General features: G+C 42.0%; 1 protein-coding gene across 3 annotated transcripts; it reads right to left on the bottom strand.

The window, feature by feature from the left end:
* Positions 1–16,761: 16,761 nt before the first annotated feature.
* Positions 16,762–25,831, bottom strand: TBXT (T-box transcription factor T). 3 transcript variants are annotated; one of them, XM_026649576.1, is made up of 8 exons: positions 25,626–25,831; positions 24,576–24,840; positions 23,423–23,557; positions 22,543–22,604; positions 22,366–22,427; positions 20,914–21,090; positions 18,838–18,967; positions 16,762–17,029 (listed from the first exon to the last, which is right to left on the bottom strand). In XM_026649576.1, the coding sequence occupies exons 1-8, from the start codon at positions 25,829–25,831 to the stop codon at positions 16,762–16,764; spliced, it is 1,305 nt and encodes a 434-aa protein (XP_026505361.1). The 3 variants fall into 3 exon arrangements, with proteins under 3 accessions (XP_026505361.1, XP_024052617.1, XP_024052618.1); XM_024196849.2 differs by having other exon boundaries at positions 20,914–21,087; XM_024196850.2 differs by lacking the exon at positions 20,914–21,090.
* Positions 25,832–26,226: the final 395 nt, after the last annotated feature.

Genomic DNA, 26,226 nt, shown 5'->3' with positions numbered 1-26,226 from the left:
CACTGTATAGGGAGAGTCAGGTCTTTAAGAATGGGATTCATAAAAAGCCAGCCAACTAAGCAGGAAGCCATTTAAGCTATTAGGAAATGCTGAGGAGAGGCCTACGACCCACCCCTCAAAGGGAATTAAGTACCTAACTCCAGGCATAGGCTCCAACTCTATGGCTGCTCTGTGGCTGGAGAACCCATGGAAAAAAATAGTAGGTGCTCTGCACCCACCAGCCATCTGCTGATCAGCTGTTTGGCAGCAGGTGGGAGGTGCTGGGGGGCAGGAAGAGGTGGAGCAAGGGTGTGGTCTTAGGGAAAGGGTGGAGTACCCACCCAGAAAAATGAAACCTGTGTCTCCAGGTTGGGTGGAGGCACCTCCCTCAATCAGGAATTCACAGCTGTGAACCCTCTCCTGGAGTTAGGCAGCTAAGCCCTTTCTCACAAAAAGGTCAAGGAGGAGACAGCAGCAGCACCAGCACCCTTGTAACTTTTAGCCCCTCTGCCTGCTGGGGAGCGGGGAATTTGAACATGGGTCTCCCATATCCCAGTTGGGTGACTCTATAGCCCAGTGATTAGGGAAGTCTCACTCTTTACCTGGCCCAGTTATTCTTTGCGCACAGTAGAACAGCTTCAATGGGAGAGCGAGAGCCCTGCCTCACAGTGCTCTGTACCCCAGTGGTTAAGGCACTTGCCCACAAGACAGGAGATGTGGAGCAGGGATTTGAACCTACATCAGCTGGAGAGGGGAATTGAAAGGGGTTTTCCACATCCTAGGTGAGTGCTCCAACCCGAGCTAAAGGTTATAAAGAAAGGGTTGTAGCTCTTTCTCCAGTGTTGTTTCATGTAGGGCCTAAACCATTAGGTATGCTGAGAGGCTGCCTGCCAGATTGGGTCCCAGAGGAGAAATAGGCAGGGCAACTCCTGGTTTGAGGATACCACTGCAGCTTAGGCATGACCTAGGTGGCCAGGTGCCTATCTGCATGCCTAGCATTTTGAGGGTCCGAAGGGACTTTAATGGCAGAAAAAATTAGCAACCTAGAGAATTTAGACACCTACAGGGTTAGGCAGAAGCTGAACAGGATTTTTAAAGGTGCCTAATGTGGTAGTTAGCTATTAAATCCTGGTAATTTTTAGCCCCACAATTTTTATTGCCCCTTGGAATATACATTGCTGACAGACTGCCTTTGATAAAGCTCTCTTCTCCCTAACAAAGAGACCCAGACAAGGCCAGTTGTGTTGGGTTTCTGTGGCCATCACAAATCAGGGGCTGTCCTTCAAATCAGCATAAAGAAAGTTTGTGTTTTACAACTATGTTTAATTTGTGTTGCTTCTTGCAACTAAGTTGAGCCCTAGTATCAGGGGGGGGGGGGGGGGGGGGAGACTTTTTATAAAGCCAAAACTAGGAACTTGAACAAGTGGTTCTCTTCCCATGTTTAAGAATCCCCAAGCCTTCATGGTCTCTGCTGATTTCAGTTAACAGAGGATTTGGAGAAGCTATTTTGCCAGTTCTGTTCACATAGTTTTAGGTACATTCAACTCCACAAGGCAACTAACTGAAGAAAGAAAGACACACCCAACAGTGTTTCATTAAACTCTCTACACTGCTTAGGTAGTCATTCCGTTTTGACAGAAAGCATAACCAGAGCTAGGATCCACCTATAAAGGCCTCAGTGAGGAGAGAGGAAAACACCAGATTTTGGAGACAGCTTCTGAGTGTCTATATTCAAGTTTTAAAAGGAAAGTATGGAGGAAAAGAATGTAAGTGAGGAGTATGAGGTGGAGGAAGTTCCTGCCCCAGTAACTCCAGGCCAAGTACTTGTGGTAGAACTACTTCTTGCTTGCTGGGGGTTGCCAGCCTGAGTGTCATGGAACTGGAAGAAGGTACAAGTTAAGGAAAGGTGAGAGCCACTGTAACTTAAGCCTTTGTTCAACTTCTAGGCACAAACATCACCAACTTTGGTATTCTAACGGATGTCAGTAGGCTGACCAGAGTCAGAGTAAGAGTCTAAATTAGTGTGTGGGGAGGTTTAACATCATTATCACCTTTGCATCACTTCTACATTTGGTTTTTGGTTCACCAGTTTAAAATAGGACTTACCCAAACTCAGTGCTTTTGTTAAGTCTAAAATGCCAAAACTCCCTAAGCAGCAAGTTTCTGAGGCCAAGTCTACTGACCCCTGCTTATGCTATGGGGCTTTTAAACAAAAAGAGCAGTGTAGACATTCCCACGCACCAGGTTTCAGAGTCCCTGCTTGGGCTGGAGCCTGAATGTCTAAACTATTTTTTAGTCCTGTAGCACGAGCCCCAGCCTGTAGACTCTGGCTCTGAGACTTGCTGCCATGAGGTTTTGGTTTTGAGCGGTGTTGCCATACTGTAAAGAGTCTCACTGAAAAGTCTGTGGGACTTCAGCTCCTGAGTCACCTTGGAAAGTTTTAACCCATGGTTAGCTCATATGTGTTGAATCATATTCTTATGAAAGATCCCCAGGAACAGCTGCAGTGGAGTATTATGCCTTAATTGCACAGTGTTAGAGTTCCATTTTAGAATTGTCTGATTATGTGAAAACTGAATTTTTTTTTTTTTTAAGTGAGGCAAGTATGCCTCTGATGTGATAAAACAATCACTGAAATCACACCACCAAGGAGAGAAATTCACCTAACAAATTAAAGCAGTTCTATTCTTAGTGGGGGAAGCAGGATAAGCCCCTTTGAAATTGACAGATCTATTAGCAAAAAGCTATTTTGGATTTTTCACATGTACTTGACATATCCAAGGCAATGAGAGCACACTGAATTGCTTTCCTCAGACTCAGCCATTGCAACCTTATTTTTGTCCAGAGTCACACAAGTGAACCCCAAAACAGCATTCACTTCCCAGTGGTAACCATTCCTACCTTCAAACATGTTTCCAGGGAGTTTACTGGAGGCTTCCAGGTCTTAGTTTGGCAGAGTTACAAGGGTAGAGCTTTCCCTTGTGTTCTTGAGAAACTGCGGTGTGGGGCGAAGATAGGAGGTGATGCACAGAGTGGCACAAGTCATTCCAGTAAGGCCCAGAGCCTGGACACTCCTCACAATGGATCCCTGCACCCATGTGGAGCCCTGCTACAGGATCAGGGTCCAAACACCTTTGTCAGTGTAATATACATCCCAAGTCACAGAGGTTGGAGTTAGCCCCTCAGCAGCTGTTTTCTGCAAAGATCGCATCCTTTCTTACACCTGTGTTTATACAAACTTACACCATTTGTCTCATGTGTATTTGGCCCACATGCTGTAAATGCTTTCAAAGCATTGGCTGCAATTATGTTTCGGTTGGACTGTTTCAGTTTATGGTGCACAGGTTTCAAAATGCAATACAGGAACTTTTTGAATGCAAACTGGTAACTTTGGAATCCTACAAGAGAGACTAAGGTTTGTTATCTCAGCATCAAAGTTATTTAACACAGTATTAAAAAGCTACAGTTTGGAACGGTCATAAATTAAGGTGTTTTCCTTTTGATAGGGTATGCATGTTACGTTATACTATTTATCAAATAAGACACTTGTGTAAGAATTTAGAAAATGCTGTGCCAGAATGGATCAATGAACCAACTAGTCTGGTACTCAAGTCCAAAAACATTTTTACTGGGAGTTTCAGAGGCACGTACAATCTACCATTACAGTATATCTAAGCCCCTTCATTTTCAGTTTAAACAGATTTTTACTGAAAATTTCCCAGATTTTACAAAAAGTAATTGGCTCCCCCTGATTTTCACCCGACATTTGTATCATTCAAATATATAAAAAAATAACTTGTTTTATTAGGAAAATACAACACATTGCATGAGATCTATGTATTCTGATAATATATTGGTTTGTATGTATATGCAAAGCTGCCCGTTGAAGTAAAGCTATGTATTAGTCTAGAAGATACACAGAACAGGCATACAGGCAAGCTCTGAAGTGCAGGCGCACCTGAAGGTAGTGATGAATCAAATTTCAAGCTGTTAACAGATAACAGTTTAAAGATCAGACACTAAATGGGAAGAAAATGAAAATCTGTATCAGAATACATTTCAGAACACAGGGAAGTATTTGAAAGTTAAAAAAAAAAAAAAAAAAAACCACACACACACACCCCCCACAGACTGGAGAAAAGGATGAAGCTGAATGTATGTGCTTCAAATGGTGGGGCCCCAATTATTAAATAGAACTGTTAGCCTCTACATATTTAGAAGTCTACGACAGTAAATTGTTTATTCAAATGAAAAGTTTTATTGGGGGCAGGGGGATTAGATATAGGTTTTCTTAAACTCAGAGGTGGCATTGTGTTTTGAGTTCTGTTTTAGTTCTGCTGCAAACCACATTGAATTCCATTCATCAATCTACTGATTACTTTTCCCCTGTCCTTCCATCCACCAAATAAACCCTGGTATTTACACAGAAAAATAGTTTTTTCCACTGATTTTCACTTGTTTTTGTTGTAGTAATAACTAAAATAAAACACAAAGGGCCCTAAGTGTGTAATACTATGCTAGGTGCATTGGGGATAGGGCAGGAAAGTGCTTCATGATCCCAAGTGGTGAGTGACCAATAAGGTGTGTAGCATTTTGTATATCCAGAACACAGTACAGTTACTAGCTCATCCCCACTACACCTCTTTTAAAACATCACTGAAGTGCTCTCATCACCACATTCCCTAGGCCTGGTCCATGGAAAGGCTGCATGTGTCTGCTTCTCTGCCTACCCCCAGCTACACCAGGGTGGGCAAGATTTAGCCAGAGTTTTAAAATCCTGTGATCAGTTTTGATGGATGAATACAGTACCAGATATGAAGGATATCTAAAAGATAGGCTTTCCCTTATTGAGGACTCCTATACAATTTAATAGTTATATCAAAATTTATTTTAAATACTTAGATAATTTACTATACAATGATGTTTTGTGAACCACTCTACAAAATTGATAGCGAAAAGTTTAAGAATGAAGAATAGTTTTCTTTTATCTGTTTTACCTCCATAAGAGGTAACTTATGGATGTCTGATTATGTATTACACACAAATTCCTGTAAACAATAAAATCTCAGGTCATGAGGAAAACCCAGTTTCCCAGTATACTTAAATACTGTTTATACAGGATTTATCTTGGAGTCACCACTCTGACTTAAATTAGCGCTAAATGAATAGTGGAGGGGAGGAGGGGAAATGCATTATTTGTTCAGATCTGACAAAATTTAGATCTGCACTGTTGACAGCCCCTTTGTTCACTTTCAGCAAATATTTGTGGTTGCGTTTACTAACAATTACATGCAAAAGAAAGGAAGGAATTTAAGCTTGAATAGTGCTGAAAGAAAATTAAGTTTTATAATGAATGGAAAACAAAATGTGCACTTTTTTGGTTAGTTACACAAGAGAAGTCTGCCAATCGAGGAACAAAAATAATTGTATATGATTTGTGAAATGCTACAATACAAACTTTGAAGAACAGAAGTTCATGGACCAGAATTTCACAGTTTCGAATAATGAATAGACTTAAGGATGTCGCAGTCTGCTTGTTAACAGAAAAAGAAATAAACCACTTTCGCTCGAGTTATTCACTCAGCTTTCATAGCTTATTACAGTAGTTTGCTATGAGTGGTCAGTTAAGAGTAACCAGGAGGTACATCTTATTTCTTTGTTAGATATTTGGCCGAAGTCAACTAGGCATCAGTTTAATTTTCTGACAGGGACTTTTTCAAATACTGTTTAATGGCTACTGTTTTCTGGCAGCCAAAGCATTTAGGGGTCAGGTTCCTTCTGGCAGTCTCTGATGGCTGCTATGTTTTTAGAGGCAGACAGTTAAAAGATGAATGCCATTCCTCACCTATATAGAAGAATTTGCTCATAAGGAAAAATACATAGAGGACAGATTACTGAAGCCAGACCCTCAGATTGTCCAGTTTCTAAAGTCTTTCTCTTTTCTTGTTCTTGAAAATGTTCAGTTTTAAACACATTGAAGCATACTAGTGTATTTTTAGGTTATCGCTTGCAGCTGGCTTAAAAGTAATAGGAGGAGACTTAACTAGTCTTAAACACCTTGCAACAAGTAGGCACCACTTGCACCACTGTTTGCAGTAACATTCTCTCCAATTGAGTCAAAGATTGCCAGAAATATTTAGAGGAATTATGCAGCTTTTAGTGTCTCACTATTCATAGCAGCAGACTGGGAAGGTTGACAATTCAACCATCTCTTGAAAATGCACAACTAAAAGAATTAAAACTAAAGCGGAGTTAAAGTGTGAGCCTTACAACATTAAGGGAAAGCACTGAAAGTAAGAGCAAAAGAGAAAAGTCTGACAAAACACCTCAATATGCCAGGCAACCACACCACTCTCTTTGCCAGCACAGACCAAAGCACCTGACACTGAGGCCATCCCTCTAAAAACTAGTATTGTATATATAGGTAAAATAGTTATGTGAAGGAATGCCCTAATTTGTAAGGAAACAAGCTGACAAACATGTCAGCTCAGACAAGCCTTCTGAACAAACACATACAAAGTGAGAATACTACAAATGAAGAATCACCAGCCAGCCCATGAGGCAGCTATTGATGAAAGCAAGGAATTTCCTGCTGTCAGAATAACAGTGTTAAGGAGTTCATTTACCTCATGCACATCCTTGTGACTGGGCATCCACGTAGCAAGCTCTCTTCTGGTACCCCCTACAAAACAGCTGCTCCAGCCCTGCAGTGGCCTGGCTCCTTTCACACCTCAGCCAGGTCACATTTTACATCCACCCTTTTTGGGATAACAATCTTTTCAGTCTTCTCCTGAGACATAGGCCTCAGCCAGACTGTCTCTAGAGTTCTCCCATTTCAGGGAGCGAGGGGATGATAATATCCTAAAAGTCCTCTCCACTCACCAATACACCTTTGAGCTATCCTTCAGGGACCAGGTGTCTCATGCTTCCAATCACTTTTTTCCTCTCTACAGTCTTCATCTTGAGCCTGACCCTTCCCTGGGGGCTTAATGCCATTTAGCCCAGGGCCTCTTCCACAGCCCAGCTTTCTTAATCTTCCCTTTCTTCTAGATGTTAACTCCCTTTTCAAAGTTCTCATCTGTGCTTACTCTTCTTTCAGGGCCCACTATCCAGGGGTGTTCCTTTTTCTACAACACAGCTTTCCTAACCATCTTCAAGAGCATCCTATCAGCCACAACCTCTAAAACCTGCTTCTCTTCCTCCCTGATACCCTGCTCATATAGCAGCCACCCACACCACTCCACCCCAGCTGGGTCTCATCCCAAATTGAGCCTAGCTCTTCATCCAGGTGCAACTGAATGCACTAACTGAGCTTGCCAACTCCTCTTAACCCCTTCAGTGCTAGTGTACAGTTTATACCCCATCACACATTGTTTTGGAAAAACAAGTAAAGAACCTGGAATATCTAGTTAGAGCCCAAAATATCTAGATCCTGTGCTTCCCTGACAACTGGGAGAACCTGTATCTAACTGTTTATTCTTATTATCTGAAAGCTCTTTCATATAGACACAAATGAAGACACCCATCACAGAGATGGTATAAGATCCTAACCAGAAATATAACATACAACTCTTCTCTGGAGACTGGGACCCATCTTCTCTGCCTTAACTGTCAGGGACACAACTAAAATCAAGATTCTTCCCAGGGAGGGAATGCCTAATCCCACAGAATACTGCCTCCTCAGGGACCAATTTGATGAGGTGGAAGACAAGAAGTCCACAGAGCTTCTCTGAGCTGACAGCTGCTTCTTATACAGAAAAATATGATAGCAATGGCCCAGTACAGAATATTATATGTTAGAAAAAGGACCAAGACCATTTTCTGCTGGATTAAGCCCTGAGCAATTGGATACCTTTGCGTAGTAACCAGCAGTCTGTAATCTAACATCTTTCTGGCCTGTGTCATAATGACACTAAATATGTACAAAAGAGTATTGAGTCAATTGTTACAGAACCACACAGCACCTGTAGGCAGACTCAGCTGGGTCTCACTAGATGGGCTTTCTTCAGAATTTGGAAATGTTCAGCACACTTGTAACTTCATGTCCCATCCTGAAAACAAGTGAACCCAAAGCCTCATGGCAGGCAGCAGGGGGGGCAGGTGTATGTGACAGAATAGGGTGCAGATGATATATTGCTCTCTTATTACAGGCCTAACTGTGAGAACATTCTCTCCAGATGAGTCAAACAGATTCCATGTATTTTTCATGCCTGCTCAGCTATTTGTAGAGTTAGCCAGGTCTGACCTCACAGCTCCTTCAGCAAATATGACAGTCAGTAGCTTTGGAAGGTAAATGTGCACAAATAACAGTGACACTCTGTTCCAGTGGGTCTTCTTTGACAAATTAGCTGCAGTATTACCAAAGTACGGGGGAAACAGTACAATCCAGAGACTGGGCAGTTGTGGGGTGGGTGTAGAAGAATAAATGCAAAATGTTCAGACAGCCCTCAGTGTCTGGTTTTGAATTTTGTGCAATTCATATTTAGTGGCATGGAAAGTGTTTGTTATTGGGAAATATGGAAGAAAAGCCAATAAAATGGAATATGGTATACGAGCTTTTACAGCCCATTCCCAGAACAAAACACATAATCATGTACAGCCTGACCAACGCTCCTCTACCAACTACTGCCTGAAGCGGTAAAACATTTCATTTCTTAATAACTCCAGGGCAAAAGGGCCAGAAAACGGCCAGTTTATGAAGAGCAGAAAAAGTATACTAGAGCCACCACTGTACATAGCTGCTTTGTAGTCACAGGAAACCAGTTATTCTATTATCTGATGGTGAAACTATAGCCCACATTACCAGACCTGTCTTAAATAATAAATTGTTCAAAATGTTTGAATAGCAGAAGAAATCATTTAAGGGAATCCAGTCTTGTCAGCTGGCCCTGGGTGTTCATTATTCCCATCCAGGAGGAGCCATAACATGCCCCTTTCATTAAGCAGAACACTCTCCTGAGCTCAAGGGGGAGTTCTGCCTTAAAACTCGGGCGTAATATGACCCAAAGAGAATTACCCATATATGGCAAGAGTTGAATGCCTCCCGAGTGGTTTGCCACTATTTTAGGGTTAGAAATCTAGCTTTATCTTTGAATTATTTATTGAGGAAGAGCTTGGGGCACTACATTTAATCTAGGAAGTTCCCAAATTACAGAATTCCCCAAATGTTCGTTTCCTTATGTTTGTGTCAGGTATCTTCTTTGTGTAGCAACTTTCATTATTTCACAATGACATATTCGTTTCTTAGGGGTTTTTAAATCTTATTTGTAACGTTTTAGTATTAGATCTCACCCCCCACATCGAAATTCAGACAATCACTGCTTCTTTCTTAACCTCTGGGCTTCCCCAGCCTTGGAATGGCAGCTGGCGCATGATTTCTCAGGCCAATGAACTTCTCATAGTGTGTCACAAAGGAGCTTCCCATGAGGTGACCCATGGGAAATTTGTTAGACCCTGTGGCTGATTCATTAACTAGAATTGAAAGGTGTGTTGTTAGAGTATGATGTCTAGTTTGATCTAACACCTTCTAAAACTCTAGTCCTGTGGCTCTCAACCTTTCCAGACTACTATACCTCTTTCAGGAGTCAGATTTGACTTGTGTACCCTCAAGTTTCACCTCATTTAAAAACTACTTACTTACAAAATCAGACATAAAAATACAAAAGTGTCACAGCACACTATTATTGAACAATTGCTGACTTTCTCATTTTTACCATAATTATAAAAAAATCAATTGGCATATAAATATTGTACTTACATTTCAGTGTATAGTATATACAGCAGTATAAAGAAGTCATTGTATGAAATTTTAGTTCGTATTGAATTCACTAGTGTTTTTTTATGTAGTCTATTGTAAAATTAGGCAAATATCTAGATGAGTTGCTGTACCCCCTGGAAGACCTCTGTGTGTCCCCAGGGGTACATGTACTCCTGGTTGAGAACCACTCCTCTAATCAATGCAAAGCAGTTGTATTTTTTAGCGCATGCTAAACTGGTCAAGTTAAAGCATAAGGGAGAGCCTAGATTTTAACTCAGCTTACATAACATGTGCTAAAGAACAATTGCTTTATTTTCACTAGAGTTATGAAGGTCTTTTCTGCACACACAAGTTGTACTGCTTTAACCATACCGATATAGTTAAAGTGGTACAATGCTGCCCCCCTCCTCCTGCCCCAGTGTGGACACAGCTCTCCCGGTATAAAGGTACTTTATACCTCTATAGCTATTTCCCTACAGGAAGAGCACACAACAGTGAGACATCCAGCTGGCTGCTTGGACAGCACTCTCCTAAGCCTTGGGGTGAAGCAGCTGCCATTTTATACTGCTCCATCCTCCTCCCTATCACTATCCTGCCTCCAGCTAATCCTCCCCTCCCTCTCCACCCAGCTTCTGTCCCATTCACATTCTTCCTCCCTAGTCTCCCATAGCCTGTCTTCCATGTGCTCCTTCCCCTCTCACAGTGTCCTACCCCTCAAATTCTTCCTGCTCCCTCCCGTATTTCCTGACTCTCTCCTGCATTTCTCTGGGCCCGTACAACACAGTTTTCCCCTTGCCCTTCCTAGCTCCCATATTCACGTGCTCCTCTAGTGATTTCTGTCTGCCTTCTGACAGCACAGGGGGCTGACAGCTTCCCTTTGGTTCACTCCCATTGGGAACAATGAGGGAGATGGGGTGGCCATCTTTGCTAAGGGCAGTCTAAACTGCAAAGGCTATAGGGAAATGGCAACCTCTTAAGTGAGGACAACCTATGGCCTCAGTCTTACTGATATCATAGCCATTTTGAAAGAGGGCAGTTTTTGGCAAATTCATAGATTCATAGATTCTAGGACTGGAAGGGACCTCGAGAGGTCATCAAGTCCAGTCCCCTGCCCGCATGGCAGGACCAAATACTGTCTAGACCATCCCTGATAGACATTTATCTAACCAAAGGAGATTTTATTTGTTAGCCTCTGCTGATGGATTAACTTTTCCTTTCCTTTTTTTATTGATTTTCATGAAGAAACAGACAAAAAGTACACGAAGGGTAAAATGACTTACAGCTTGTATATGTTTTTGAATACTGCATGTTTCAGGGGCTCTCCAATAAAAATTGTGCAATTACATAATTTTAAAACTGGTCAAGTTGCAAGACCAGACAATACAACATAGATATAGCATCTTAGAGTGGGGATAAGAGTAATAAAATAGGAGACGACATACATGAATAGGAAGAAGAAAGAAGGAAGGGACTGGGGGGTAGGTGGAATGGAGCATTCATTGAGCCATCTCAATATTTCTAGACAACTGTATCTAGAAATGGGGGTCCAAATTTCTTTGAGTTCATACAATTTATCTCTATGATGATAAGCTATTCTTTCTTTGGCTGCTAAGCCAGACTGGTCCGAATAACTTGCTCTAGTCTGGGCATAAGCCTACTCTTCCCTTTTTGTAAAATCATGAGCTTGGTGATCATTGCAACCCTCAAGAACGAAAGTCTTTGTGGTGGAGTTAACCACCTGTTTAGCAGGTAAATAACCTAGGATATAATTTTTGGCTGAGGTTTGGCTACTGAAGCCAAGCACTATTCTAACTCTGGTGCCCACCTCTTCCCACAGGTGCCTGACTGATGGCCAGTCCCATAGCATAGGGTTCCTTTTTCTTTGTTATAGTGTGAACAAATGTCAGAGGACAAGGCCTTTGTTTTGTGCAAGCTCTGTGGTGTCCAATACATTTTGAATAAAATCTTTTGTGGTATCAAGAGTAGCCTGAGAGCCACAGAAGCATTTTTACAATTCCATAATAAGCTCTGCCATTAGAAGGGCTGTGATAAATCCCCTTCCCATGCTTCCACAAAGAACTCCAGACTAAAGAAGTTCTTCTGCATTAACTGAGTATATGTTGGACACAAGCCTGGGGAGTTTATGAAGCATTTCCAAGGTTCTTGGTAGCTCTGAGGCCTCTGGCAGTCCTACGGCATCCAGACCAAATTAACATGTTAGCAAGTATCTTAGGCCACACTTACTTCGGTATAACTACGTCACTGAGATGTGAAAAATCCACACCCCTGAGTGACATAGTTCTACCGCCCCTAATCCCCCCATGCAGACAGCACTAGGTCAGTGGGAGAGGCTCTCCCGCTGACATAGCTACTGCCTCTCATGGATGTGGAGTAATTAAGCTAATGGGAGAGCTCCTTCTTGTTGGCTTAGAGCATCTTCATCAAAGTGCTACAGCTGCGCCCGATGTGGCATTTGTAGTATAGATATAGACCTGCCCTTAGTTGTAAGTTCTGCCACTCCTTTGAGGATGGCAGGTCATAAAGTTGCTTTAGTATTAGAAAAGAGGCAAAGCCCTCATCAGTGACTAATTGGGAAATCCATACAATGCCCTTGCTCAGCTAGTTCTTCCACATTAGAGGTTTGTTCCCAGTTGGCAAATTTGTGACCCAATAGGTGTTTTGCATGATGGTGTGGATGAAAGTGGTATCACTTTAACTAGGATAGCCCAGACCTTTTGCACTGCCACCACTGTAGGCACCTTATTTCTCTACATTGGACAACAAGAGGAACTGAGGAGAACCCCCGGGGAATTGGATGCATTAGTGCATGTTCAGTTTCCACCCACGTTGACATAAGAGTGTTACCATGCTTGGACCAGTTTGACATCTGTAACATGATAAAAACATAATAGGTATTTTGTAGGTCTGAGAACCCAACTCCCACCCTACCTTGTTATAGCAGTTACAGTTTTTGAAATTATACCTGTGGGCATTGAGCAGGATCCCACAGGAAGGCTCTGCTAATGCTATTAAATTTTCTAAAATAAGATGGATGGATATATACAGGTAGGCCACTTAGCATATAGAGGAACCTAGGCAGAATATTCATTTTTATTGTGTTAACCCTTCCACACAGGCTCAGGGAGAGAGGATGTTACCTATTTGTATCACTAACTAGTTGAGAAAGTACCGGATGTATGGATCAACTTTTAATTAAGAAGAATAATGGCACAAATTTATCTTCAGTCCTAAATATTTCTTTTAAAAAAAAACCTGATGTACCATATCTACTTGAGATTCACCAGTCAAGTTTTGTGTAGATAGACAAGGTTTTGTAGCAAATTCTCTGCTAAACCTGTGAACTAGTGCTGGTCCGAAAACAGAATTTCTATTCCAGGCAAATTTTTGACATTTGGAAATTTTCTTTTGTTCCAAATCAAAATTTCTCTAAATTCCAAAATATCTTGATTCAGAAACATTGTAATGTTTTGACCTTATTTGAAAGAAATTTGTGTTTCAATAAGGTTGAAACATTATAATATATGTAAATAAACAGGCCTGATCTCTCACCCTAGCCCAAGGTTTTCTTATGCGGATAAGGGTAGATTTGCTCTGGTATATTGAGTGGGTATGGGAAACATCAACCATCAGTTTTATATCACATGATCTCCCAGGCAACCAGAGGTTCCCGCTGCTCCAGTGCATTGATTTCAGCTCTGTCACAGAGACTTGTATGGCCAAGTATACTGTTCACCTAGGAAATGGTTAAGGGGACTTTCCATTCTGCAGCAGGGTGAGCCCTTAATTGTACCCAGGGCAGGTCACTTTGGCAAGAGCAGTTCTAAAACAACAGATGCTTCTGCTCTTGGAGGAAGCATTCTTCCCTGCAGACCTAGCCCAATTTCTTTTTGTGGTATGAGCACTCAAAGAATCTGATGTGATTTCACAGATCTACACTCCATGCACCAGCTGTGCTGCCTCACACCTCTTGAGAGAGGACCAGAAAGAGCAAAAACATGGCTGGACTTCAGTTCCAGAGGGAAAGACAGCCCTGTGTCTCACTCTCACTGCATCCCTACAATATCCCTTCCTTTCCTGGCCCTACTTGACAGAACTACTCCCATTCCCTTTGAAATGTCTTTCCCACAGTGATGGATCTGAGACTTAAATAATGGGGCCTATTGCCAGACTGCAAGCCATCCAGAGAGCAGCGAAAGGCTGATCTCTAGTTCATGCCACCATGTGGAGTAGGCCTAATTACTGACTATACTAGACTTTCAGAGTCACATTTGTAGTACCTACTTACACCCACAATGACTGTACTTGTGTGCACGTGCTCAGACATTTGGGCACCCAAAACCAGAGCATGTCAGTGGGCAGTTGGGCATGAATTACCCAGTTTGTGCAAGTACAAATGCAGGCTTTTGCATGCATGGATACATTTATTATCATGGGTATATATTTAAAGGCAAAGTTGAAAAGTTTGGTTATCAAGGTTGAACACAAGGCATGTGCCAGAATTTAAATTCAGGTCCATCTTTACTCAATGGACAAGATTCTCATTATGAAAAACATTGCTCCCTAGCCAGTAATTATTACAGTACTCCCAATTTCGATTACTATGGCCATTAATTGTACACATTTCTTTACAATCCGCATGACTAAGGGTTTACGATGATCATCAGTTTGGATCATGAAGAAATCTTCCCTTCCCATGGAACAATAGTAACACTGCACAATAAGGTGCAAAGTGGGGTTATTTATAAAGCACCTAGCATAGACTTTATCTTTGACAGGGGTGAAAGTAGATAGTCTATCGATTTTTTCCTGATATGGCAGTTCTATATTCCCATCCCATAAAGGGCCAACCTACCTATTAGTTCAGCACACGTGAAATATGACCACTGCCTGTCACCAATATTGTCTCATTATATCGTTGTACTCCCCCATCTGTCTGCATCCATCGGTTGAATCTTGTCTTATACTTAGAGTGTACGCTCTTGGGGCAGGGAGCTTTTGCTCTGTGTCTGTACAGCACTTAATACAGTGAGGTCGTAGTCAGTGACAAGGGCTCCCAAGTGCTATGGCAATACAGATAATAAATGAAATTCATTAGGTTAAACTTATTTCCACAAATTGAAAACTAAGCATTTAGTTTATTAAAGAAACTTTACTAACTGTTTTTCAATTTAACTTAATACTTTTGAAATATAAGTACAAAATACAATGAAACATACTTTGCTAACTTCTACAAAAGAGTCTAAACAATGCACTTACATCATTTACATGATTCACTTTCACAATAAAATAGGAGAGCTTAGATCAATATTTACAATATTGAGAGAGGACTCGGTTTACAGCCATCTGACTCTGGTGCTGCCCTTTGTTGTGACTGGCTCATTTGGAATAACATCTAACTCCCGGATCCTGATGTTGGACCTGCCTGGGCAGATTTTTGTGCCTGGTGCAGATCCCCACTGAAGTCAATGGGACGCTGCGTGAATGCAAGGGCCCACCCATGTGGATCCAGTTGCAGGAACAGGGCCTAAGAAATCAAAAGTGCAGCACGCATTTGCTTTTTCCATCTTTAAGCTGCCATTATAGCACATGAAATATTAAATGAATCCTCTAACTTAGAACTCTTCTTTCCAACCTTATACACGTCATCAAAAAGGGGTTTGTTATGATTTATGTATAAAGGTCAGATTCCACCCTCAACTGTGTGTTCATTGAAGTCAGTGGGAGAAGAATGCACATCCAAAGGCACAATTTGACCCAGCATTTGGGGTTTGTCTTCAGCAAAAGATTAGGTCAACTCATGGTACAGTAGTTAGTAAGAGCCCTCAAAGATAGGAGTCATGGACAGCAAGAACATTACCATGACCTAATCTTCTAGTGAAGACAAGCAGTTGGTGAACATTAAGGCTTATATCTATACTCCCATCCCAAATTACTGACATTTGGTATTTGCTCATGTATAATAACTTAACTACTTGGATCCACACTATTTCCATATGTCATGTGGTGACATGTCCTATGTATGATTGTCTTAAGGTACACAGCATATTGACGGATTATATACACATCTTAAAATGTACAAAACAAAGTCACATCCTAACAAATAATAAATATTGATCAGAGTACAATATTGAACTAAAATAAATTAGAAAGAACCGTTAGGTATTGACTTTCTTCTCTCATTTAGGGCCTGGGCCATAGACCATTAATGTCAATGGAAGTCTTTCCATTGGTTTCCAAGGACTTTGGATGGCGCCCTCCATTAGATGATAGCTGTTTGAAAGGCAGGAGTTTAGTTAGCCTGAAAGTTGCTCATTGGCTATATGATCAAACAATGAAACTCACCTTAAAAAGTTCTTGCTGATTGTCTTCATCATTTAATTCATATAATAAGCATATAACTGTGCATAAAAAACTGTCAACTACCAGAATATCACATTCTCACGATAAATAAACATTAGTGCACACAGTTCTCCAAATTTCACTCATTAGCTAAATTTGTGTAGATTTGAGAATGATTCAAACTGTGCACTTAATAAAACTTCTCTCACAACTACAGCTAAGCAAAATGTTAACTGGCAATTGACAGGAAGTAGCTTATTAAAAAAAAAAATAAAAAAAAACTGACAAAACTGTCAAGATGGGCATGAAACAAAACCCCAGATCCAGATAGTCCCAGAACATTGAGAAGTGTGGAATATGGGTCAAATTTTGGTGTTTCAGGCTCATCTCTGCCAAATTGAAAAGGATTAAAAATATTTATTTTAAAAAGGAAGAGCAGTGGATCTGCTATACTAGAATTGCACTCGTAAGGTCTATATGCTGCTAATGATACACTGTTATACTGTAAGAAGTATAATTCAATTACTTTACACAAAAGCAGTGCAGTCTTTTTGTTTGTAATTTTCTTCATGTCTCTTTTCCCCCTCCTCAAGACTTCATTGTGGATTCAGTATTAAGAGTAACTAAATAGCTAGAAAGTCTTTATCTTAAAGAAAGGGCTTGGTTTACATGGAAGGTGGTGTGACAGGTGTCCATGTGGATGCCAGCCTATTATGTGCAGAGGTATCATACTGACTGTCAGAAATGTCTGTTGGTGTGCCAGCGTCATACAGCAGAGATCCCGAGGAGGAGGCAGTGACAGAGTGAGGAAGGGGTGGGTAGTGTGCTGGAGAGCCTCGCAAAAACTGGGAGCTCAGTCCATTGGACATCCCACCTGACTGAGACACGGGTGTGATGGTGCTGTTATTCACAGACCACAAGTTGGGATACTGACTGTAAGAGAGAAGAAGGGTAGATAATATGGATTATTAATTAACCCAGTTTTCCCTGTCAGCTATGCAGTTTTACACCTCACAAAGCACATTCCAGAGGTGTTTTTACTCAGCTACTTTATGCATAGTGAAGAACTTTGGGAAGGTTCTTGCTACTTCAGTACACTAGAGAAGTCTCAGGCACTTAAAGTGCGGATCACACTGATTTGCTGCTGCCAGCATGCAGTGAGGATAAGAATCTACCCAAATCTTCCCAGCTCCCACCTCATCCCTCTGCTTCCCCCACCCACACACCTATAAAAAAGGTTCTTTACTGGGGGCCAGAAATAAAAAAGTTGATCTGTGAGAAAAATTTAAAGAGGATAAATTTAGCTTTTCCATTTATTATTTAGCTCTTACACAGCACTTTTCACCCATAGATCCCAAAGCACTTTACATTATCCCCTTTATCCCCATTTTACAGATAGGGCATCAGGGCCCAGAGGGTGAAGTGACTTGCCCAAGGTCACACAGCAATTCAATGGCAGAACCAAGAAGACAACCCAGTCTCTTGACTCTCAATCCAGTACCCTGGACTTTGTTGCCTTCCAAATGTAAAGACATTTTTGGGAGGGAGAAGAAGTGCTTGGGAGTACTTGTTATTTCAATAAATTTATGTTTAGTAAAAAAAGTATCTAGTACTTTGTATTAGTAATATATATATGGTATATTTTAATAGATAAATGCTAACTTGTATATTTCATAAATAAGTGTGCCTTTTCTACGATTCATGTATATTAGCAGAATATTTAGACTACAGATTTGAACTGCAAGTTGTTTAAAAAAAAAAAAAAAAATAGAGGGCCAACCCCTGATCCTATTAAAGTCAACAGCAAAATCCCATCTGACTCCCCAATAACTTCTAGTTTGGGTTCCTAGGAATTGGGTACAAATCCAACATCATAACTTCTTTCAACAGGTGAGCCAATATTTTATCAAGATAATCATAAGTCTAAAAAAAGAGACATGATATATGTTCATGACAGGAGGATGGTTTTCATTGAGTTCTCTTAAAAGCAATAAACAAGGGCTATTATTTAAAGGGATACTGTTTGCTTGATCTCTCACACTTGTCAAAGTGTTATTTTACTTACTGTTGTTACAAATAACACTTAAGATTCCTAGAACTGAAAGATGGGAGAAAATAATTGTTCCTTATTTCTCCAATAAGTTTGCACTGTGCATTTGTCAGCACTGTGTGTAAAGTCAGTTTCATCGTTTCTCCTGTATGGCCAGTATTTTCACATATTTATAGCGGCTTTTCATATATCAACAGGGAAGAGAAAAAAAGCATTAAAAAAAGGAAAATGCAACAATAAAGCCATAAATAGGCAGAGAGACTTAGACCTGGTCTACACCTAAAACTTACGTCAATTTAACTATGCTGCTCCAGATATAGTTAAGCAGACCAATGCTCCAATATAGACACCACTAGGTCAACAGAAGAATTCTTCTGTCAACCTAGCTACCACCTCTCAAGGGGATGGATTTACTATAGCAATGGAAAAACCCCTTCCATCGCTGTAGCGATAGACTACACTACAGCAGCATAGCTGCAGGACTGCAGATGTGCCACTATAGCCTTTGTAGTACAGACATACTCTGAGAGACAGGTGTACTACCTGAAACTACTTTTAACTCTTTACTTTAAAACTGACTAGATTTCAAGCTGACAATGAAGTGTTCACTCCTTTCTTCAATTTAAAAAACCCAACATACTCTAATTTCTGAAGATTTGGGGGGCTGCATTGCAAAGGGACTGAATCCTACCTGGAGCTGGTAGATGTGCCAGTGCTGTGACTCATGGGCAGCATACTAGTGTGTGTGGGAACTCCTAGACTGGACCAGTTGTCATGGGATTGGAGCATGGAAAGACAGGCCGAGGAATTATCAGCATAGGCTGCTGTGAAAAACAAGCAAGCACTTAACAAGCAGATTAGCAGTTAAAGTGAGGCACAATTCTCATTTTCAATGCAGAATATGGCTTTTTTATTACTGCTTTGCATATTATACACACACACACGTATCTACCAATTGTGTCAAACTATCAATTTTATTGGGACTGTCGAGTGGGTGATGTGCCAGTCTGCTATACGAGGTGCCCAAGTTCAGTTGCCAAAGCATATTTCACTTCCTACCTCCAGTAGTTCCTTATGCCAAAATGCTCAGCCTCTGATGAGGGGAGTGCATTATGTAGCGCTGTGGTAACTATGGGGCTAAATTAGCAATGGCCTCAATGCCATTCCACCCTCCACAGCCAGAGAAGGTTGCTGTGGCATATGAACATAAGGGGAGGAGAAAAATCCTTTATGGGGGATGGGGGAAGAAGCAGGGCACACAGAGAAGTTAATTATTCTCATGGAATTTTATTTGAATTTGCAAAACTTATGCAAAGATTCAAGATGCAACAAAAATCAACTACATGCAAATTTTCATTTTTAACACACTTTACAGAGTTACGTATTGTAAGAACAGTCAGGCTATGGGCTGTGTCTGGAACAATTTGATGGTGACTATGTCACCTAGCCTACATAATATTTTATAACATTTAAAATATTAAGCTGTTTTTTTAAAAACAAAACAAACAAACAAACAAACAAAAACCCCTTTCAGTAGCCTTTATTGGCCAGGAACGAAAAACCATAGCAAGTCCCGGATGGGCAGTTAGTTAAACATCCCCTCCTTTCTTCTCATGGAAGTGCAATTGGATAGACATATTGTCATTACGCACCCAATTCTGTCACCCTGACTTATTTTGAGGAGTACCTTACCACACATGTAGTCTTGTTGATTTCAAAAGGACTACACACTGATTAAGATGTTCCTCAATGTGAGTAATGGTGGCCGAACTAGGCCCTCAGTTATTTACTTAGGTTAATGCCACTTGACTCCACGACCATAACTAGAAGTCTATTCAATTCACTGCCATTTCTTTAAGATGGTTCTTCCTCAAATTCGTCAGATACATATATTCCATCTTCACTTAAACCAAGTCCCCAAACTTCTCCTCTTGCACTCCCCCTTACCAGTAATAAAATGTGTCCGCATCCTTTTGGGCTGGGAGCCGAGAAAGGGGTCCGGCAGCCAAGAACAGAGGCTGAGGGCGGGGCCGGAACGGGCTGGGTGGTGCTCCCTCCCCACCCCCTTGTGAGGGCTGGCCCAGACCCTGCCGTGCACCCTAAGGTGTTCCTTCGTGTCCCCTTAAGGGGGCACACCGCACAGTTTGGGGACCACTGACTTAACTGACAAATATTGCCAGAATAAACCAAGCTTTCCTAGGCTAAAAATCATTGAAGTATTCCTTCATTTCAAGATTCTTGTTCTACAGAAGGACACAGGGACAGTGTTAGCCAGGGCTGGCTCCAGGGTTTTGGCCGCCCCAAGCAGCCAAAAAAAAAAAAAAAAAGCCGTGATCGCAATTGCGATCGTGATCTGCGGCGGCAATTCGGCGGGAGGTCCTTTGCTCCCAGCAGGAGTGAGGGACTGTCCGCCGAATTGCCGCCGAATACCTGGACGTGCCGCCCCTCTCCGCAGCGGCCGCCCCAAGCACCTGCTTGCCAGGCTGGTGCCTGGAGCCGGCCCTGGTGTTAGCACAGAATTGTCTAATAACCTAACGTTAGATAGAGCATTACAAAATCTTACTTTTCCATTGTTAAGAGGCTAGAGAAACGTATTTACTTTTTGTTATTGCCTTTCAATCGTCACAAGCCCTCAGCACAAACTGAACTAGATACTGATCTCAGTTCCAATGACATTACTCCAGATTTACACTGATGTAATTTATTAAAATTTGGACCACTAGGTTAATTTCCCTCTTTAAATAGCCGCAGAATAATAAAAACTTACTTGGAGAGTTGTTTCTATGGGCATATGGATTGGGGTAAGGGGCAGAACGATGATTCCTCAGCGATGAGAATCTTTCACAGCTGTGAGCAGAGGACAGGGATAGAGGTGCTCCAAATTGAGCATGAGGATTGGAGGGGGGGCACAGACTCCCAGTTCCAGGAATAAGCCAGCCACCTACTATGAGAAAAAGAGGACATTTCGTAGCACTGATACATAATGCCACAGAGCAGGCTATGAATGTTATGAGCCTTTTTAACACTATTACTCTGAAGTTAAATATTAGAGCTGGTCAGAAATTTCCCAACACAATGTTTTTCCATCAGAAAATGCCAATTGTCAAAAGTGAAATGTGGATACATGTCGCCTCGCATAAAAATTCATTTTGAAAGAAAAATTGAGAAAAAGGGCAATTTTAATAAGGGCAAAAAACAGGTTCCCTCCCAGCACTATTGAATAACATTATTCAGGTTGGCTTCTCCCTGCCCATTACAATAGATGCCGTCTTTACCTGTGTTACTAATTACACCTTAGACTATTAAAACTGAAATATTTTTAAAACTTTGCATTTTTTATCTTGTGTGTACGTTTTGCATATCATTCACTTTGGATGGTGAAACCACACTGGTTAATTTAATCTTTTGTTTATAGCATCTCTTTTTGGTTCTCCTCCATTAGCACAACATTGCTGTGCTTGAGGTTTCCAATACTGATGTGGGATGATGTTCAAATGCAAAAGAAAATGTTTTCATAGAATTTTTTTAAAATTCTATTCCCATTATAATTTGTAAATGCCCTTTTATTCAAGTTGTGGACCTAATTTTTTTGACAATGTCCCTTTAAAACAAAATTCAATTTAAAATTCTAAAACAGTGACATTTTAGCCATCTGAAAACAAAAGAATTTTAAAACTGGTGCCCCCAATTTCCTTAGTGTACTTTAAAAATAAATTAAATAAACTGGTGAGTTTATTCTCACTAATTTTTGTTACCTTTTGAAATAAAACACTCCTTCCATTAATCTCCCCACAGATATTGCATTATTTATATCCAAGACCCATTGTCTTGTAGAAAACTAATGATTATAACATTTCACTACAGAATTTTTGAAGGCAGTATTAATGTTTAATAAAATACATTGTACACAATAAGAAACATGAAAAACTACAAAACAATAATCATAAGAATCAAACACCAATCATAGAACTAAAAAGGACCTTGAGAGGTCTTTTAGTCCAGTCCTCTGCACTCAAGGCAGGACTAAGTATTATCTAGAATGTCATACTTAATCTATAGTGAGAGTTAACATATGCCTGCAAACAAACACTGGTGTCTGAATTTTACTCAGCTACAACATACTACTTAATTGTAATAGAAAGGAAGTACAAAAGAAGCTGAGATGAAAGATAAGGTATTTCTTAAAGTTATATACTTAATAGAGTGAAATTAAACATACACTGTGAATACCCAGACTGTTGATTGTCTCCAACTTCATCCATCATATCTTTGTGATCACTTCTGTCAAAGAAGCCACATTTCATTAGTCAAAGAAAATGATTTGAAAGAAATGTGTTTTCACAAATATGTAATTTTTCTGCAAACTTTGTAACTGGGTTTAGTCAAGAATTCTCACCTTTCTTTTGCATCAAGGAAAGCCTTTGCAAATGGATTGTATTTAATTTTTAAAGCTGTGATCTAAAAACAAGAACAAAAATCTTATTTTGCAAGTGTTACTACTCATTATCATACAGTATTTAGGACCTGATCCTGCTTCTCTAAAGTTAGTGGGATTTTACCATTGATTTCAGGGGCAGTAGGATTAAGGCCATAGTATGGATTTATGTAAAGTAACTAAACAGCACCCAAAACATCTCAAATGTTAACAGTAGACTTGAAATTATTCTCGTTACAAAATTTAAAGACATCCACTGTCACTGCCTGACTAAGTTACCTGGTTTTATTATCCTATTAAGGAAACACATATGAAAGGGGATACACTAATGACAGTTATAAAGAGTTTTGGGTTTCTGGGTAGACCAGAATGAACAACAACAAATCTCAACTAGGATAATAAGCTTAGTAACTTACAGTTTAATTGAAGTTTAAAGTGCCCATTTTATTTGAAAACAAGAGTCAGTTTTGAAAATGCCATTTCCAATTAGTTCCTGTATTATTTCATTATACTTTAAAATAGTGAGTTTATTCTTACTGATTTTCTAACATTAGTAGTTAGCTTTGATGAATTCCAAAGAATCTTTATAATTCTACTTTTAACAAATAAAAAGTTACAATATATAGGAAACAGGGAATTAGTGTTACTAATTGGGCTTTATTATTACTTATTTATTGGGCTTTATTATTTAATTTCAAACAAACTCACTTTATATACAATTTTAAATGAAACAGAGAATTGAAAAAAATGTTACATGACAAATATTTTGCTCCAGTATCTTTCACTTTGCTAATTCAGAGGATAGAAGTGCATGTAGGTTTCTTTCCCGTTTTGTGCATACCTCCTCATTCTGATAAGCTGTCACAGCTATAAACTGGGTCTCTGGGAAGGAATGGCTGGTTATCATACGCTGAGGGCCACCAACTCTCACTATATGAATCCTAGGTTCATACTTGTGCAAGGAGTTCAACATGATCTGTAAATATATAATAGCACACATAAGCATTGTCACAGTGGGATGCAAATTTCTACAGTTACAGAGCACTTTGATTTTAAAAAGCTAACGCTGGATATTTCTTGATGGGGGCAGGTCCCAAAAGTCAACAGACACTAGTAAATTCTAAAAGTGAAGCCTGACAAAAGAAGATAAACGTCAGGCAACTAAATTATCTGCCTAAATATTATCCGCCATTATATTTGGCAGGGCAGCCTACTGATAGATATGCACACTTTGGATTATCAAATAATTCAACCCTGAAATGACTATTTAAGAAAAATCCCCCTCTGCTTGGAAAGTTTCATCAGGACAAAAACAGTTCAGTTGGTTTGTCTAAAACTATAGAGGATATTGATTACAACCCAGTGTCAATAAAACTGAGGAACAACTTCATAGATAATGTAGAGATCAAATGAAATCTAGTTCACCTTTCTTGGTGAAATCTACTAGGCAGACTCCTTGTCCTGGTTTACAGGTACATAGGTTTGCGTTTTTATTTTTGCTCTTAAAAAGCAACCGGTTATTTTAGACCACTCCAGTACACTATTGACATAAAATAAAGAAACTCTTCTATTTGGAAGACCTGGCTGTATTTCCGACAGGTGAGAAAAGCCCCCGTCTTTTACAGGGGCAGCCTGTGAAATGTGTCACAAGTTTACAGACAAATCTGGATAGGTGTTATCGGAGGAAAGTAGCCACGCAATTGAGGCTGAGCTGCTTGTTACAGCGAGAGGCTCTGGAAAAGTTTTCTTCCAGCCCTGAATTTTAGCTACACCCTGATTGACTTTGCTGACTGGATAAACTTGGGGGGGTCTCCTCCCTCCCCTCCCCACTGAGTTCTGACACCCCGCAGACGGAGGCTATGGGGAAGGGTCTCTGCTGCCCGGAGCGCTGAGAACTAGCAGTTTGCGGGCGCTATTTCTCGGCGCCCCTCCCTTGGGGCTCCTGGCCGGCCAGGTCCCTGGGCGGCTCCAGCCCCCGCAGCCCCGCCACTCACCTGCCCCCCTCCATTGAGCTTGTTGGTGAGTTTGACTTTGCTGAAGGAAACCGGCGCCTTCATCCAGTGCGCTCCGAAGTTGGGCGAGTCCGGGTGGATGTAGACGCAGCTCGGGGCCTGCGGCTCGGGTTTGCCCCCGGGGACCCACTCCCCGTTCACGTACTTCCAGCGGTGATTGTCGGCGGCCACGAAGTCCAGCAGGAAGGAGTACATGGCGTTGGGGTCCAGGCCGGACACGCTCACCTTCAGCACGGGGAACATCCGCCTGGGGGAGAGAGCAGGGCCAGGGAGAGGCGCATTGTCCGGGGGAACTGCTCCCCACTGCCGGGGGAGCCGGGCCAGGGCTCCTGCTCGCCCCACCGCGGGCCTCAGAGCAAGGCCGATCCCTATTTCACAGGACTCCAGGAAGCCGCGTTAGCGCCTCGCCTGCCTCTCCCAGGCCCGGCCCTTGACCTTTCTCTGGGTGTCCCGGTGCAAAGGATCAGCTGGCCCTAAACCACCCCCCAGCGGAGCTTCAGTCCCTTTGTGCGGCTCCGGGCAAAAACTAATCGGACCCCACCTTCGGCTCCCGCTCGTGGCTGCAGCCTCCCCCGCTCCGGTGCCGCGCTGTGCAGAGGGGAGGGGGCTCCCAGCAGCATTGGGGGGACGGCACCCGGCCAACATCAGGGGGCCCCCAGCAGCAGAAGAGGAACTGGGGTCTCAAGCCACATTACGGGGAGATCCTCCCCAGCAGGACTGGATTGGAGGGAAGGAGGGAAATCTACAGTAAAAAGGGGGAGAAATAAATACCACCGGGGGGGGGCAATCTCCCGCAGCATTAGATTAGGGTGTCTCCAGCAGCGTGGGGGCAGCAGACTCGGCCCAACATAATGTTGCAGGGGGGATCCTTTAACTGGGGGGAGAGAACCCCAGCGGGACTAGGGGAGAGGGGGTCTTCAGCCCCAATGGCTGTGCAGTCATTTGGGGCTGCGGCTGTCTCCTGCAGCAGTGGGAGCTGGGCTGGGCTGGGCAGGGCCCCCCCGGGGTTGCCAGCAGCGTCCCCGACCCTACCTGCCGTTCTTGGTCACGATCATCTCGTTGGTGAGCTCCTTGAAGCGCAGCCACAGCTCATTCTCCTCCAGAGTGACTCGTAGCTCCCGCTCCGTGGGGTCTCCCTTCTCGCTGCCAGCCTGCAGCTCGTTTTCCACCGCGCTCAGGAGATGGTCCACCCGGTACTGCAAGCTCTTGCCGGAGCTCTCCGTGCCGGGAGAACTCATCCTCTCTCCTCCCCCTCCCCCAAAACCACTTACTGCCCAGGAGCCACCTCCAGCCTCAGGTCTGGCTCCAACTCCTGGTAGAACTTATCAGAGGCGATTCCACGCCGAACAGCCACGCGGGAGAGGAGGACCCCGAGGCTCCTGGGAGGGGGTCCTGGCTGCTTACAGTGGGAAGGATCCAGGCTGGTTGCAATGTGGTGGCAGAAGGGTTAATCCACTTGACCTCTCTGGTCAGCGCGACTGGAACTGGCCAAGGGGACAGTAATTATACCCCCCCAATAAATATCCCCTGGTGACATCACAATGCCTGTGGGGGGGCTCCCCTGATTGGAGGAGAACCCCTTTGATGTATCCGGCCGACCCAGCTGATTGGCTCCCTGCGGCCATATCAGAAC

Source organism: Terrapene carolina, unplaced genomic scaffold, assembly GCF_002925995.2.
Source record: "Terrapene carolina triunguis isolate 2854851 unplaced genomic scaffold, T_m_triunguis-2.0 Scaffold85, whole genome shotgun sequence".
NCBI classification, from domain to species: domain Eukaryota; kingdom Metazoa; phylum Chordata; order Testudines; family Emydidae; genus Terrapene; species Terrapene triunguis.
The sequence above is the reverse complement of the archived record's forward strand: the minus strand, read 5'-3'. Positions and strand labels throughout refer to the sequence as shown.